Source organism: Phacochoerus africanus, chromosome 7, assembly GCF_016906955.1.
Source record: "Phacochoerus africanus isolate WHEZ1 chromosome 7, ROS_Pafr_v1, whole genome shotgun sequence".
Lineage (NCBI taxonomy): Eukaryota > Metazoa > Chordata > Mammalia > Artiodactyla > Suidae > Phacochoerus > Phacochoerus africanus.
The window spans coordinates 39,463,897-39,476,871 of record NC_062550.1 but is presented as its reverse complement, the minus strand read 5'-3'; the positions used below and the strand labels follow the sequence as shown (position 1 = coordinate 39,476,871).

The 12,975-nt window shown below is 35.5% G+C and overlaps 1 protein-coding gene across 1 annotated transcript in view; it reads right to left on the bottom strand.

Moving 5' to 3' along the window:
- Positions 1-2,161: 2,161 nt before the first annotated feature.
- Positions 2,162-12,975, bottom strand: part of RAB21 (RAB21, member RAS oncogene family) — a 30,376-nt gene continuing 19,562 nt past the window's right edge. The window contains exons 5-7 of the mRNA XM_047787205.1: positions 9,354-9,408; positions 8,758-8,846; positions 2,162-4,391 (exon numbers count right to left, since the gene is read on the bottom strand). Coding sequence (XP_047643161.1) covers positions 4,249-4,391; positions 8,758-8,846; positions 9,354-9,408 — 287 coding nt within the window. The 3' untranslated portion in view covers positions 2,162-4,248. The remainder of the gene's footprint in view (positions 4,392-8,757; positions 8,847-9,353; positions 9,409-12,975) is intronic.

Below are 12,975 nucleotides of genomic sequence, written 5' to 3'. Positions count from 1 at the left end.
CAAAAGCACACTCAGCTTCCTCAGAAAAGAGATTATATATAAATCCCAAGTAGCACCAAGCAGTGCTAAAGGTCCACCAAATGTAAGTGATATTTGTTTAAAAGCAAAGCATTTTTTTTTTGTCTTTTCTAGGGATGCCCCCACGGCACATGGAGGTCCCCAGGCTAGGGGCTGAATCGGAGCTGTAGCCGCCGGCCTATGCCACAGACATAGCAACGCCAGATCTGAGACACATCTGCAACCTACACCACAGCTCACGGCAATGCTGAATCCTTAAGCCACTGATCGATCCTTAACCCAGGGATCGAACCCACAACCTCATGGTTCCTAGTCGGATTCGTTAACCACTGAGCCATGACAGGAACTCCCACAGAGCATTTCTGCTTAAAATTGGAAACTCCTAAGAATATTTCTTAGTTTTTTTCATTATATATGATTAATACTAAAATACTTATATTTAGGAAAGTTTGCTCAGAATTGTGATTAGTTTGTTTTCTTGGGAAACAAGAAAAGCCATCAAAGTTGGACGTATGTGTAGCATTAATTCTAGTCCATGACACCAAATATATTAATCTGTTTTAGTTAATTAAAAATTACAGAACAGCAGCTTACTAGAATCAATGTCCATTATGAAACCAAGTAAATGTATACATTCAATGAATCCCAACTTTTAATTATTCAAATCTAGGTAAAATGTATTTTGTAATTTAGAAAAGAATACTTTTCTATTCAGTCTTTACAGCTTTAAAAATTATTAAGGCCCTTGCTGATCACTACTAGCTATACCCTTTTCTAGAAGATCTTAACATTTTAAATGGTCACAAGTTAAGTACCCCCCTCCTTGCTATGCTATCTATAAATAAAACTGTGCAAACTATAATGGCAAACAAGTAGCAAAATAAAGTTCAAAAGTCAAAGGCACTGATCAAACGCTTTTAGAGTAGTAAGCAGTAAATATAAAGATAAGTTATATTATCTGAAGATAGTATAAGATCAATGATAGACTCCTGGTACCATTTATAATATAGAAAATTGCAAATTATGTATTAAAAGAAATAAACAGTACAACAATTCATTTTTTTTTAATGTTCTAAATATTTGGCACAATGCGTAACTTGCCTCATTTAGAAACTATTTGATAAAAGTAATGTGGTTTTCAAAATGATTTTAAACTGTCAACTGTCAGGTTGTAGAATTTCATATCTATCTGACTTTCATTCTACTCCTTACTACCCTCCTTCCCTAGACCCCAAATCTTATTTTTTCTTACTAAAAAATCTAAAAATGAAACATTGTTCTAATGTTAACTAATCACTAATACATAGCTAATATATTTTTTTAAAATATTTCAATTTAGCTGTAACAGCCATAGCTTAAGGCTACTTTCAAGAGATAACCCAAAACAAAGCAAATTCAAACAATCTTACTTCATACAATAACATGATGCTTGTTTCTTGTCAGATTACTGTTTACCCCAAAATTGTTGCAATACACATTTTTTAAAACAATGACCTTCCTCTATAATCACAATGCAAAAGAAGCAGAATACTCATCATCATTACAGAAACAATGATTGCATACTTTAAATATTCAGAGACCTTTATAATGACTATCCTAAACCAATTTTTAATTATATATACTGAGTACACACTTACTAGATAAAAAATATACTGGTTCTACCTACCCACTATTTTTAATACACAACACGGTAACTTGTGTCTTCTTCCTAACAGCACAATCATAAGGACAGGAACACAAAAAAACATATTAGAGAAGTAAACAAAGTATCAGAAAAACGTCCTCAGCCTTGGTTTATCATCTCTTTATCTTTCCTTTGTACACATGCTGCAACTGGTTGGTCCTCTTTCATTACCCTTTCACTCTATTCCTCCCTAAGGACTTTTTGGGCTTCAGAGCAAGGACAGGTATATTGTATTATCTACTGTTGCTACTGAATTAGCTTAAATTACAGGTTAAAAAAAAGAAGACTGAAATGCTAGAGGTTAAAGATACACAGAAACCAAGGGAGAGTAAAGGAGAAAAAAAATATGGAGAGTGGCTATACCCCACCAATAATTATCTGGCACTTCTGAAGCAGGAGTTTCTATCTGGACTTTATATCACTAATATAGGGTCAAAAATTCAGCGTACAACTCTCCGATTATCAGGCTTTATGACTTTATTTTTTTGGAATAAAGCTCAATTTCATCGCATTAGTTTTATAAACATACTTCATTCCAGTGGAGAAGGGCTTATTTTCCATCTACAAATGTCAAGCCTTTCATTACCATCACCGAAAGAATCAAGAGGGCAAAAACAATTTTTCCTATATGTGTACTCATGATTCCCTCTGCCTCCCTCTACCCCCTGCATAAATAGTAATTTCAAAGGAAACCAAGAAACTACATAGAGTACAGTCATCTCATAGAAGAAGACAGTTTTAGCTTATCTTCCTGAGGACTTGTCCCACCCTACCCTCCCTTACCACACACAACAGAGAAGCAGTGTGTTGAGTTTGGCAAGGATGATAACTGAAGAAGGCAAAATGAGGAAGTATGGAATACTTAATACTAAGTTAAAATTCTAGCATCACATCAAGGTGTTGATCTATTCAACTTTAACCCATCTGGGAAAGTTTCTTCTTTATTAACTATGACCTCTTCATATCCTCTTAATTGCTCATGCTAGTAACTTTATTGCATACTTCTGCTTCTTACAAAAAGGAAACCCAGGGACATTCCATTTTATCTTAGACATAACATTTACTGGTTTTCCAAGCATGACAGAAATGGAAAAATATATGTATTAGAACAAGAACAATTTATGTTAATTTCCACAATTTGTGTTCCTTCAGTGAGCAGTGCCTGATTCTATTAAAATTAACAAATTTAAGTTCAGTCCTATGCTTACTTAGGAAAAAAAAAACAAAACCTAGTGAGAAACTAATTTACAAAGTATACAAGAATATAATTTTATAATAAATCTTTCCAGTGTTCGCTATAACTGCATTACATGAAATGTGTCCCTTCAAAGAAACTTAGAAGGATAGCTCTTATAAAATGAAACAAAAATTTCTGTGTTCATCTCTGGCAAGCAATGAACAAAAACAGCTTGCTCACAAAAGATCTACAAGTGCTTCCTCGGGAGCAGAAACTACCACCAACATGCTGTATGAATGAGTCTTGGTGAGTGGCTACTATCTGGGACTTCTTCTAACTTTCTTCTCACACCAGTGAATCCATCTCATATAAAGCCTAAGAGAAAACTAAAGCCGTTGCAGAAGTGAAACTCAGCATGCTCCACTCAAATACTTCTAAGGTAACCATTCTAAAGCAAAATCAGAAGTCATCTCTTATCCCAAAAAACAAAAACAAAAAAACAAAAGAACAAAAACCCCAACAAAAGAACAACAAAAAAACCCAAACCAAAAGGCAAATGCTGTTGTTCAATCATCAGATGGATTTACAGAGGCAAAAAATGTGACAACAGCAATAGTTCAAGTAAAGTATATGAGAAAATTTAAACACGCCACTTTTAAGTTAAGACAAAAGTGAAGGGGAGCTATAATTTTTATATCAGAGTCAAAAAGCTTAGGCATTATCACCAAATGTTAATTCACTTTACAGTCATCAATGAGACTACCGTATATATTTTTGCACCTTGCGCTTGTAAAAGCAGATAAAATATTTAATATGTAGTTTACAATGTATTTTACCAGCTCAGCATACAGGATGTATATAGATTATATCAAAGTAGTAGACAGTTAAGGGCCTGTGCAAACCCTGCAAAAATAGTACTTCAGGTATCTGCTAATTAAAAAAAAAATGAAAACAAAAAGTTTGCTGTTTAGAAGTGATACAATTCAAACTACCACAAAATACAAAGGGCTGCAAAAATGTATACCATTCCAACAACATATATAAGTTATTAAATAAAGATCTGATTTAAAAGAATATAAATGAAGACTTTAAGTAGGTCTTTTCTACATGCATATTATTCCTTATTAAAGAAAAAAAATATGTAAAAAGGCCATTGGTAATTGCTTTGTTAACATTTGTAGAAAATGCCAATTCTCTGGTCACAAACTCCACTAAGTTTAGCACTTAAGGTCTCTGCAGTGTTATAAACATAATTTAAAATACTGTTAATCCTATAATTCCATTGGTAAAATAATGTGACTTGGAATATGGCAGTCTTCATGTTGAGGGCAATGATCCACAGTTTGTTTAATTTCTTAGGGGTCAACAGTTATCCAGAAGAACAGCACCCTCCACCACCGCTCTGGGCTTGAGGTTCATCATCAATAATCTGCACACCTCGCCTTGTAGCTCCTGGTTGACTGGAGCCATTGCCTTTTGCCCTCTCATCCACTTGTGCTGTTTCTATCATCCCTAAGAGAGGGAGAAAGCAGAAATTATTTAGGATCGCAATCTGAGTTTTCCCTTTCTACAATTTCAGTATACCACCATGATAGCTGCTGATGACTTTCAACCAACAAGGAAACTAAATAAAAATAATAGCAATGGTGTTTGTCCAGTTGTAAAATGGCCACTGTGACATCAATAGAGAAAAGAAGTTTTTGATTTGAACCAATGAATGTACAGAAGTATCATCCTGAAGCTTTTCCCATCCTGAAGCTTTTCCAAGTACACTTAGAAATTTGTCAAAGAAGTTAAAATTGTTCTAAATACAAACGATATTTAGGGTACTTGTATCACGTTATCCTTCAACAAATAATGTGAGTTTTAAGCAAATAATATCTGAAAGAATGAAACAGTTTAAGAGGAAGAAACAAAGCTGAAGGACTCACACTATCTGATTTAAAGATAACAGCAGAAAGTTGCTCTAATGATGACAGTGAGATACTGGTAAAAGGAGAAATACAGAGACATTGGAACAAAGTCCAGAAATAAACCCCCAGATATATGGTTACTTGATTATTAACATATGTGCCAAGTTTATTCAATGAAAACAAAGTATTCTTTTCAAGAAATAGTACTGGAGGAGTTCCCATCATGGCTCAGTGGAAAAGAATCTGATTAGGATCCATGAGCATGCAGGTTCAATCCATGGCCTCAATCAGTGGGTTAAAGTTCCGTGTTGCCATGAGCTTCGGTGTAGGTCGCAGACGTGGCTTGGATCTGGCATGGCTGTGGCACAGGCCAGCAGCTACAGCTCCAATTCAACCCCTAGCCCGGGAACCTCCATATGCCACAGGGGTGGCCCTAAAAAGACAGGAAAAAAAGAAAAAGAAAAAGAGAGAATAGTACTGGTACTGGACATTTACATGTAAAAGACAGAAGTTCGAGCTGTACCTTCCACTATATGTGAAAATTAACAAAAAATTATAGACTTAAATATAAAACAAAATTTTTAGAAGAAAACATACGAGGAATAAAATCTTTGTGACTTTGAGTTAGCAAAGATTTCTAATGTAAGACACAAGAAACACGATTCAGGGAGATCCCTGGTAGTGCAGCAAGTTAAGGATCTGATGTTGTGAGTGCTGCAGTTCAGGTCATTGCTATGGCTTGGGTCACTCTTGTGGTGCATGTTCAATCCCTAGCCCAGGAACTTCTGCATGAAACAGGCATGCCTCCCGGCCCCCCGCCCCCCAAAAAAAGAAAATAAAAAAACACAATGCATAAAGAAAAACTGATAAATCAGACCTCACTAAAATTTACAACTTCTGCTCTTTGCAAGACAGTTAAGAAAAATAAAAATATAAGACATAGACTGGAAGTAAATAGTTGCAAAATACAAATCAGAGAAGATGAAGAAAAAAACCAGGTCCTTAAAACAAAATTAGAGTTCTTAAACTTGGGTCCAGAAACTGCTCTGAAACACAATGATTTCCAAATTGAGTTATAAGGGACAATTCACTGAGATGAATTAGAAAACATTACAAATTCTAATTTCTATTTATTTTTCCTCAACCTTTCAAAATTTCTATTTCATGTATGTTTTATAATATGTAAAATATATAAATACTTGTACATGTCCTATAACTTTAAAATATATTTATGGAGAATACTCAAATTTTTTATATAAAGATATAAGATATAAAACATTTATAATCCTCATTGTACAACTACAGGTGTGATAAATTCATTGAGTAATTAAAAAAAATACAAAAAAAAACAGCTTTATTAAGGCATATCTGACCTGCAATAAACTACATATTGCTCTCAAAAAAAAATTTATAATCCACTAATCTAAAACCTTGGTATTCAAAGTATGATTTGAAGACTAGTATTATTACCACTTGGGTGTCTGTTAGAAAAGACAAGCTCAGGCCCACACCATACCCACTTTATCAAAATATACATTTATTTTAACAAGGTCCTGTGATTGATATGTACAGCAATGTTTCTCAAATTTCAGTATGCATTAGAATCTAAGAAGGGATTGCTAAAAACACAGCTTCTGGGCACACCCCAGATATTCTGATTTAGCAGATTTGGGGCAGACCTAAGGATCTGCATTTCTAACACATTCTCAAGTGATGCAAATACTGTTAATCAGGGGACCTCATTTAAAGAATTACTACCCTACTGGCAAACGCTGGCGGCTACAGCTTCGATTGGACCCCTAGCCTGGGAACCTCCACATGCCTCGGGTGCGGCCCTAAAAAGACAAAAAAAGGCAAAATAAATAAGTAAAGAAAGAAAGAATTACTACTCTAACAGAATTATGAATGATCTTCCGATTTACATATAACTGAAATCTACTCCAAAGTTTGTGTACATGTACATTAGAGAGACAAACCATTGTTTTATCACGTTCTCAAGAGTCTAGGGTCTATAATTTCAAAGAATATAAATTTTTTCTTTTATTGTTGGCTGTATCTGCAGCATGCAGAAGTTCCTAGGCCAGGGATCAAACCCGTTCCACAGCAGTGACTTGAGCCACAGCAGTGATAATGCTGGATCCTCAACCCATTAAGCCACCGGAGAGTGCCAAGGAATATAATTTGACAAAATATTTCAATCCATTATTCTGTAGACTAGAGTTCTCCTAATTATAGTATGTCCTCTACTGGTGATATGAGAAATGACTTTCAGGTTGTATATGACATTTTCCTTTCTCTCTTTTCACATTTTTTTTTTTTGCCTTTTCTGGGGCCACTCCCGCGGCATATGGAGGTTCCCAGGCTAGGGGTTGAATCGGAGCTGTAGCTACCGGCCTACGCCAGAGCCACAGCAACATGGGATCTGAGCCTCGTCTGCGACCTACACCACAGCTCACAGCAATGCCAGATCCTTAACTCAATGACCAAGGCCAGAGATCGAACCCGCAACCTCATGGTTCCTAGTCAGATTTGTTAACCACTGAGCCACGACGGGAACTCCTACAAATTTTTAATATGGAAAAGTTCAAACACATATAAAAGTAGAAAGAAGAGCATAATGAAAATCCGTATGTCCATGATACAATTTTATCTACACTTACAAGCATCCCTACCATTATTATTATTGATATTATTTTTTTAGGGCTGCATGTGTGGCATATGGAAGTTCTCAGGCTAACCTTGAATTGGAGCCACATCTGCCGGATCCAAGCTGCATATGTAACGTACACCACAGCTCACAGCAATGCCAGATCCTTAACCCACTAAACGAGGCCAGGCATCACATCCACATCCTCACCGATACTAGTCAGGTTCGTTTCTGCTAAGCCACAATGGGAACTCACCTACCATTATTTTAAATCAAATTCCAGACATGTAATTTTGTTCAGAAATTACTTTACTATGATCTGTAAAAGATAACTTTTTTTAAAAAACAAGAACTCTTTTTTAAAGTGAAACATGCAGAAGTTCCCAGGCCAGAGATTGAACCTATGCCATAGCATCAACTCAAGCCACAGCAGTGACAACACTGGATACTTAACCCACTGAGCGACTTGGGAACTCCTAAAATAATTTTTAATATCTTCAATATCCAGTGAGTATTCATAGTCCTGTTCCATAAATGTTCTTTTTTAGTAATTGTCAAATTAGGATCCAGATAAAGTCCATCCACCACAACTGGGTGTTACATCTCTTAAATATGTTTTATTCTGCATATTCCCCTTGCATTTTTACTTTTAATAGTAATGCACTTATTTTAATATATATTTAGCAATACTACACATACAATTTCAAAGCCATTGAGTACTACTTGAAATAGGGCTAAATTAGGTTTTTAAGCTTCAAAAAATGAGTTAAGACTATGGAAAAAAAGTGTGTGTGTATATATATGTACGTGATATACATGTATAACTGAATCACCCTGTTACATAGCATTAATTAACACAACACTGTAAATCAACTATACTTCAATAAATAAATTTTTTAAATGAGTTAAAAATATTAAGTAAATAGGAGTTTTCCATTATGGCGCAGCTGAAAAGTATTCATCTAGGAACCATGAGGTTGCAGGTCTGATCCCTGGCCTCGATCAGAGGGTTAAGGATCCAGCGTTGCTGTGAGCTGTGGTGAGGGTCACAGACACGGCTTGGATCCTGCATTGCTGTGGCTGTGGGACAAGCTGGAGGCTGTAGCTCTGATTCGACCCCTAGCCTGGGAATCTACATATGCCGTGAGTGCAGCCCTAAAAAGAAAAAAAATAAATAAATAAGTAAATAATGATACTGGTCAATGTGATAAATCATTACTGTGGTCAAAATGGAGAATGTAAAACATCACTTCAGAAATATATAACTAATATTTTTAAAAGAGCCATAAGTAACCATACTAAATCTAAATATACTTACTTTTACAAAGGTCAAGAAAGAGTTCCTCAATTCCTTTGTTCTGTTTGGCTGAAGTATGATAATGTTTTGCTCCCACAGATTCTGCATACCTTAAAAACAAAAAAAAGTAACATTGGAAATTGATGTAAAAAAATGATTCATGTTTTTGTCATGACTGTTATTTTTTTCACATTAGCAACTTTAGTGACTTATTACTAATCAACTCAGGTTTAGTGAAATTAAGATTATGTACCACTTAACATCCCACTATATTGAACCAACTTTTAAAAAAGAATATAACAAGATTTGAAATTTTTATAAGTTAATTTGGAACCCAAATACTTTAGTTTTTGTGACTCACTGATTATTTGGCTATGACAACTTTCTTTTGCCTCACTCTTACATTTTTTACTGCAGTCAGAAAGAAAAGTTAAGAGTGAAATATCTTTAAATGTCACCAGAAGTCCAGAAATTACCAATGTAAGTATGCTTCACTGAATCCAACAGCTCACTCTATATTAAGAGGTTTGAGTAATAACTAAATGGTAATGAACACTGTGCAAAGATAAAGACTTTTTACAGGAGGTGACTGGGGGAAGGAAGAAGGGAACACTTACGATTCTGCTTCTTGAATGGAAACATGTCTCTCCTTCTCCAAGTCTATCTTATTACCTGATTTGGAAAAGTAAACGCCAGTCTTTATATTTATTCATTTTTATAATGAAATTAAGCCAATTAAAAACATACGACTGCCATTTTACTCACTTAGAAAAATAATACAAATCCCTGTCAGGCTTCTAAGTGTCCTGAAACTATAAAGTTACATAACTTCTATGACATGAAGGTTGATCATGACTGTCAAGACAAACACCTTAACCTCCCTCAATGGTTCAATGCATATCCTTCCGGAAGATGCAGCCTCTGCCAGAGAAAATAACTTTTCCAAAGAAACGAGTACTATTTTTGATTTAGGGTATAATAGCCATAATTGATTTCACTAGGGAACCCTAAGGATAAACTTATGATTCTCAGTCAAGAGTAAACGAACGTCAAGCTGGTCAATAATTAAGCAAGGCCACCTTATTGTTCATGAAAATATATTAGGCTAGCTTCATGGATCCTAAGAGTATTTTGGTTTTCTAGGTGACATGTACTGGTTAAAGAAAGCATTAAAATGTAAGGCTTTTGAAGCACTTTACCACTGAAGGGGAAGGAACTGTACTGTTTGTTCTGCAAACATGAGATAACAGTATATGAACATCGTGCAGATCTTAAATTACTAAAAATAAGTTTAGCTCTCTTTAAATAATGGAACCAAACTGAGATTACGCTAAAAAGCCACCAGAACAAAAGTGAAGAAACTGCAAAATGCAGATTCCTTATTTGTTTGTTTTGATATTTTCTGACCTCGCCTGCAGCATGTGAAAATTCCTGGGCCAGGGATCAAATCGAGCCACAACAGTAACCCAAGCCACAGCAATGAAATGACAAGATTGGCTAAGCCACCAAGGAACTCTGCAGATTCCTCATTAATTAATTCCTCCACAGAGTAGAGATTAAAATAGGTAGGCTGGACAGAGTGCTAAAGGCAATGAAAATGACAAACTGGAAAGGGGAAAAATACCCTAAGAAAGGACACTTCAAAAAATATTTTAATTTCTCCTATTATGACCTGCAGGGGTTAGAAAGGAAACCTTGTAAATAAGGTCATTTTTTCTTATAACCTTACAAAGCCCAGAAGACAACTTCAGATAAAGCACTGAAGCAAGCACCCAATGAAAGATATAATGTTTAGAACTGAGAGGTACAAGTCCAGAGATGCTGTATATGGATGATCTCAAATAATCTGAGCACCTAATTAAGGCACAGCTTCAAAGCATGATGTGACACCATCGCCTAAGGTTGAGAGGAAGGGAAGCAGACATAATAAAGCTCAGTGTGTACTAAAAATTCAGTAATGAACTCTTCCTTATTTTTTATTTATTTATTTAATTACTTAAATGAAGAACTCTTCCTTCTTTAAACAGTTATCAGTATACCTCAGCAAGAAGTCAGTGATTTCCTGCATTATACTGTCAGTAAAATTTTTAATTTGCTAAATATTACAACCAATATATCCAAGTCACCAGTGGAATAAGTGTTTTATGATACAAAGAGTGCAAAAAGCACCATCTAGTGGCAAGTAGCTCCAACAGAGGCACAAGATTCTGCCACTGTGAAAAGGTAAAATAGGAGCCCCCCATAGATATTAAGGACACTTTTGTTGTAATTAACTAAAACCCTATGAGTTGTTTTTTTAGATCTTTAATGACTCTTCAAAATCCATCAGAATTATCAACTTTTTTTTTTTTTTTTTTTTGCTTTTTAGGGCCACACCCACGGCATATGGAGATTCCCAGGCTAGGGGTCAAATTAGAGCTACAGCTGCCAGTTATAGCCACAGCCACAGCCACACGGGATCTGAGCCACGTCTGCGACATACATCACAGCTCATGGTAATGCCGGATACCTGACCTACTGAGTGAGGCTACGATTCAAACCTGCATCCTCATAGATTCATTTTGTTTGTGCCACAACAGGAACTCCTCAAAATCTATTTTTTTTAAAAATGAGAATGGGAAAAGTAGGTAATCACTTGCTGAGTCATATGAGTATTTGGGGAAATTTATTCAGATATTACCTTATTATTTAATAACATTTAAACTTAACTAACTTTAATAAATCTTATTAAAAGTTAACTATTTTAATAACATAATTATTTTAAACCAAAGTAATCCCTCTACTTAACTATTTGAACAGTTCAAAATGGATTGATGATACAGACTAAGTCACAAAACTGCCTTTTAGTGACTGACACCTATCGAAAGTTCAAGACCTTTCTAGCGCCCCCCCCCCCCTTTTTTTTCTTTCAAAAGCAAGAGAGCTAAAGCATTATGGCTTTGAGGCTTTATCTATTTCAATAGTACTGTGCAGCTACACTGGGAACTTTCTAAAAGCTTAAAATACCTGAAAAGAAAAAGCACCAAAATAAGCACCTCTTGAAAGGAGGTACTGTACAGGTTGCGGGGTGGGGTGGGGGTGGGGGGGGCTGAAGCTGTTGAAGAGGAAAAGGCCACCCTGCTAAGAATACTAAACACTTTATCTTCTTTAAAAATATCTGAATTAAGAACATGGAAGGGATATACCCACTATTAAGGGAAGAGGCCTAATAGCAATAATAAGCTAGATTTTGCTTAGATTGGATATGCGGCTTAGTGGAAATAATCTCTTAAATTTTATAAAAATTGTTTTTAAGTCCTGGCTTACTTCACAACGATAAAATTTTGGGCAAATTACTTAACTACTTAGTCTCACTTTGTACAAAAGTAGCTAATAAACCTTGCAGGGTCGATGTGAAAATGAGGTATATTGAAAAGGTCTAGGAGTTCCCTGGTGGCTCAGCAGGTTAAGGATCCAGCATTGTCACTGCTGTGGCTTGAGTCACTGCTGTGGCATGGGTTTGAACCCTAGCTCAAGAATTTCTGCATGCCATGGGTGCAGCCCCCCCAAAAAATTTGGGTATTAAAATCAACCATATTCATCACAGTGAATAATCAAATAGAAAAATCAATACTGTTATGAAGAAATTAAAGCATGTGATAATTAACACATTTTCTACCACAACCCTGGTTGGCTTCATCTAGCTAACTTAGTTAAATCAACACTCTAGGAAATCCCTTACTCTCTATCCCCAATTTAGTTAGGTTTGCTTTTGTGCTATTACAACATTCTCACCTTCCCCTTTCATAGCAATTATCATAATATACAATAACAGCTTGTTTTTCTCTTACCCTATATAAGCTCTGGGAAGACAAGGACCATGTCTATTTTTTTAACTTATTCAACACTATTCCTAAAGCCTGGTACATAATAAGCAATACCTAGTGTTGCTTAAGGATACGGCCTTGAAGTAGCAGACAACCTGAACTAAAATCCCAGGTCTACTTCCAAATACTTTGTAGTTTGGGAAATATCAAGCTCTCTAAGCCCATTTTCTTATGTGTAAAGTGGAAATGGCCACAATACCTTCTTGCAGTGTTGTCAGGAGGCTCAAATGAAATAAGAAGTGTGTACTTCTTAGAACAGTACTGGCACTCAATAAATGGTAACTACTATTAATAGTAAATATTTGTTTAACAAATACACAAATGTTAAGGACAGACTAGAAACAAAATATTCTATTAAATAGAGGAACCAAAG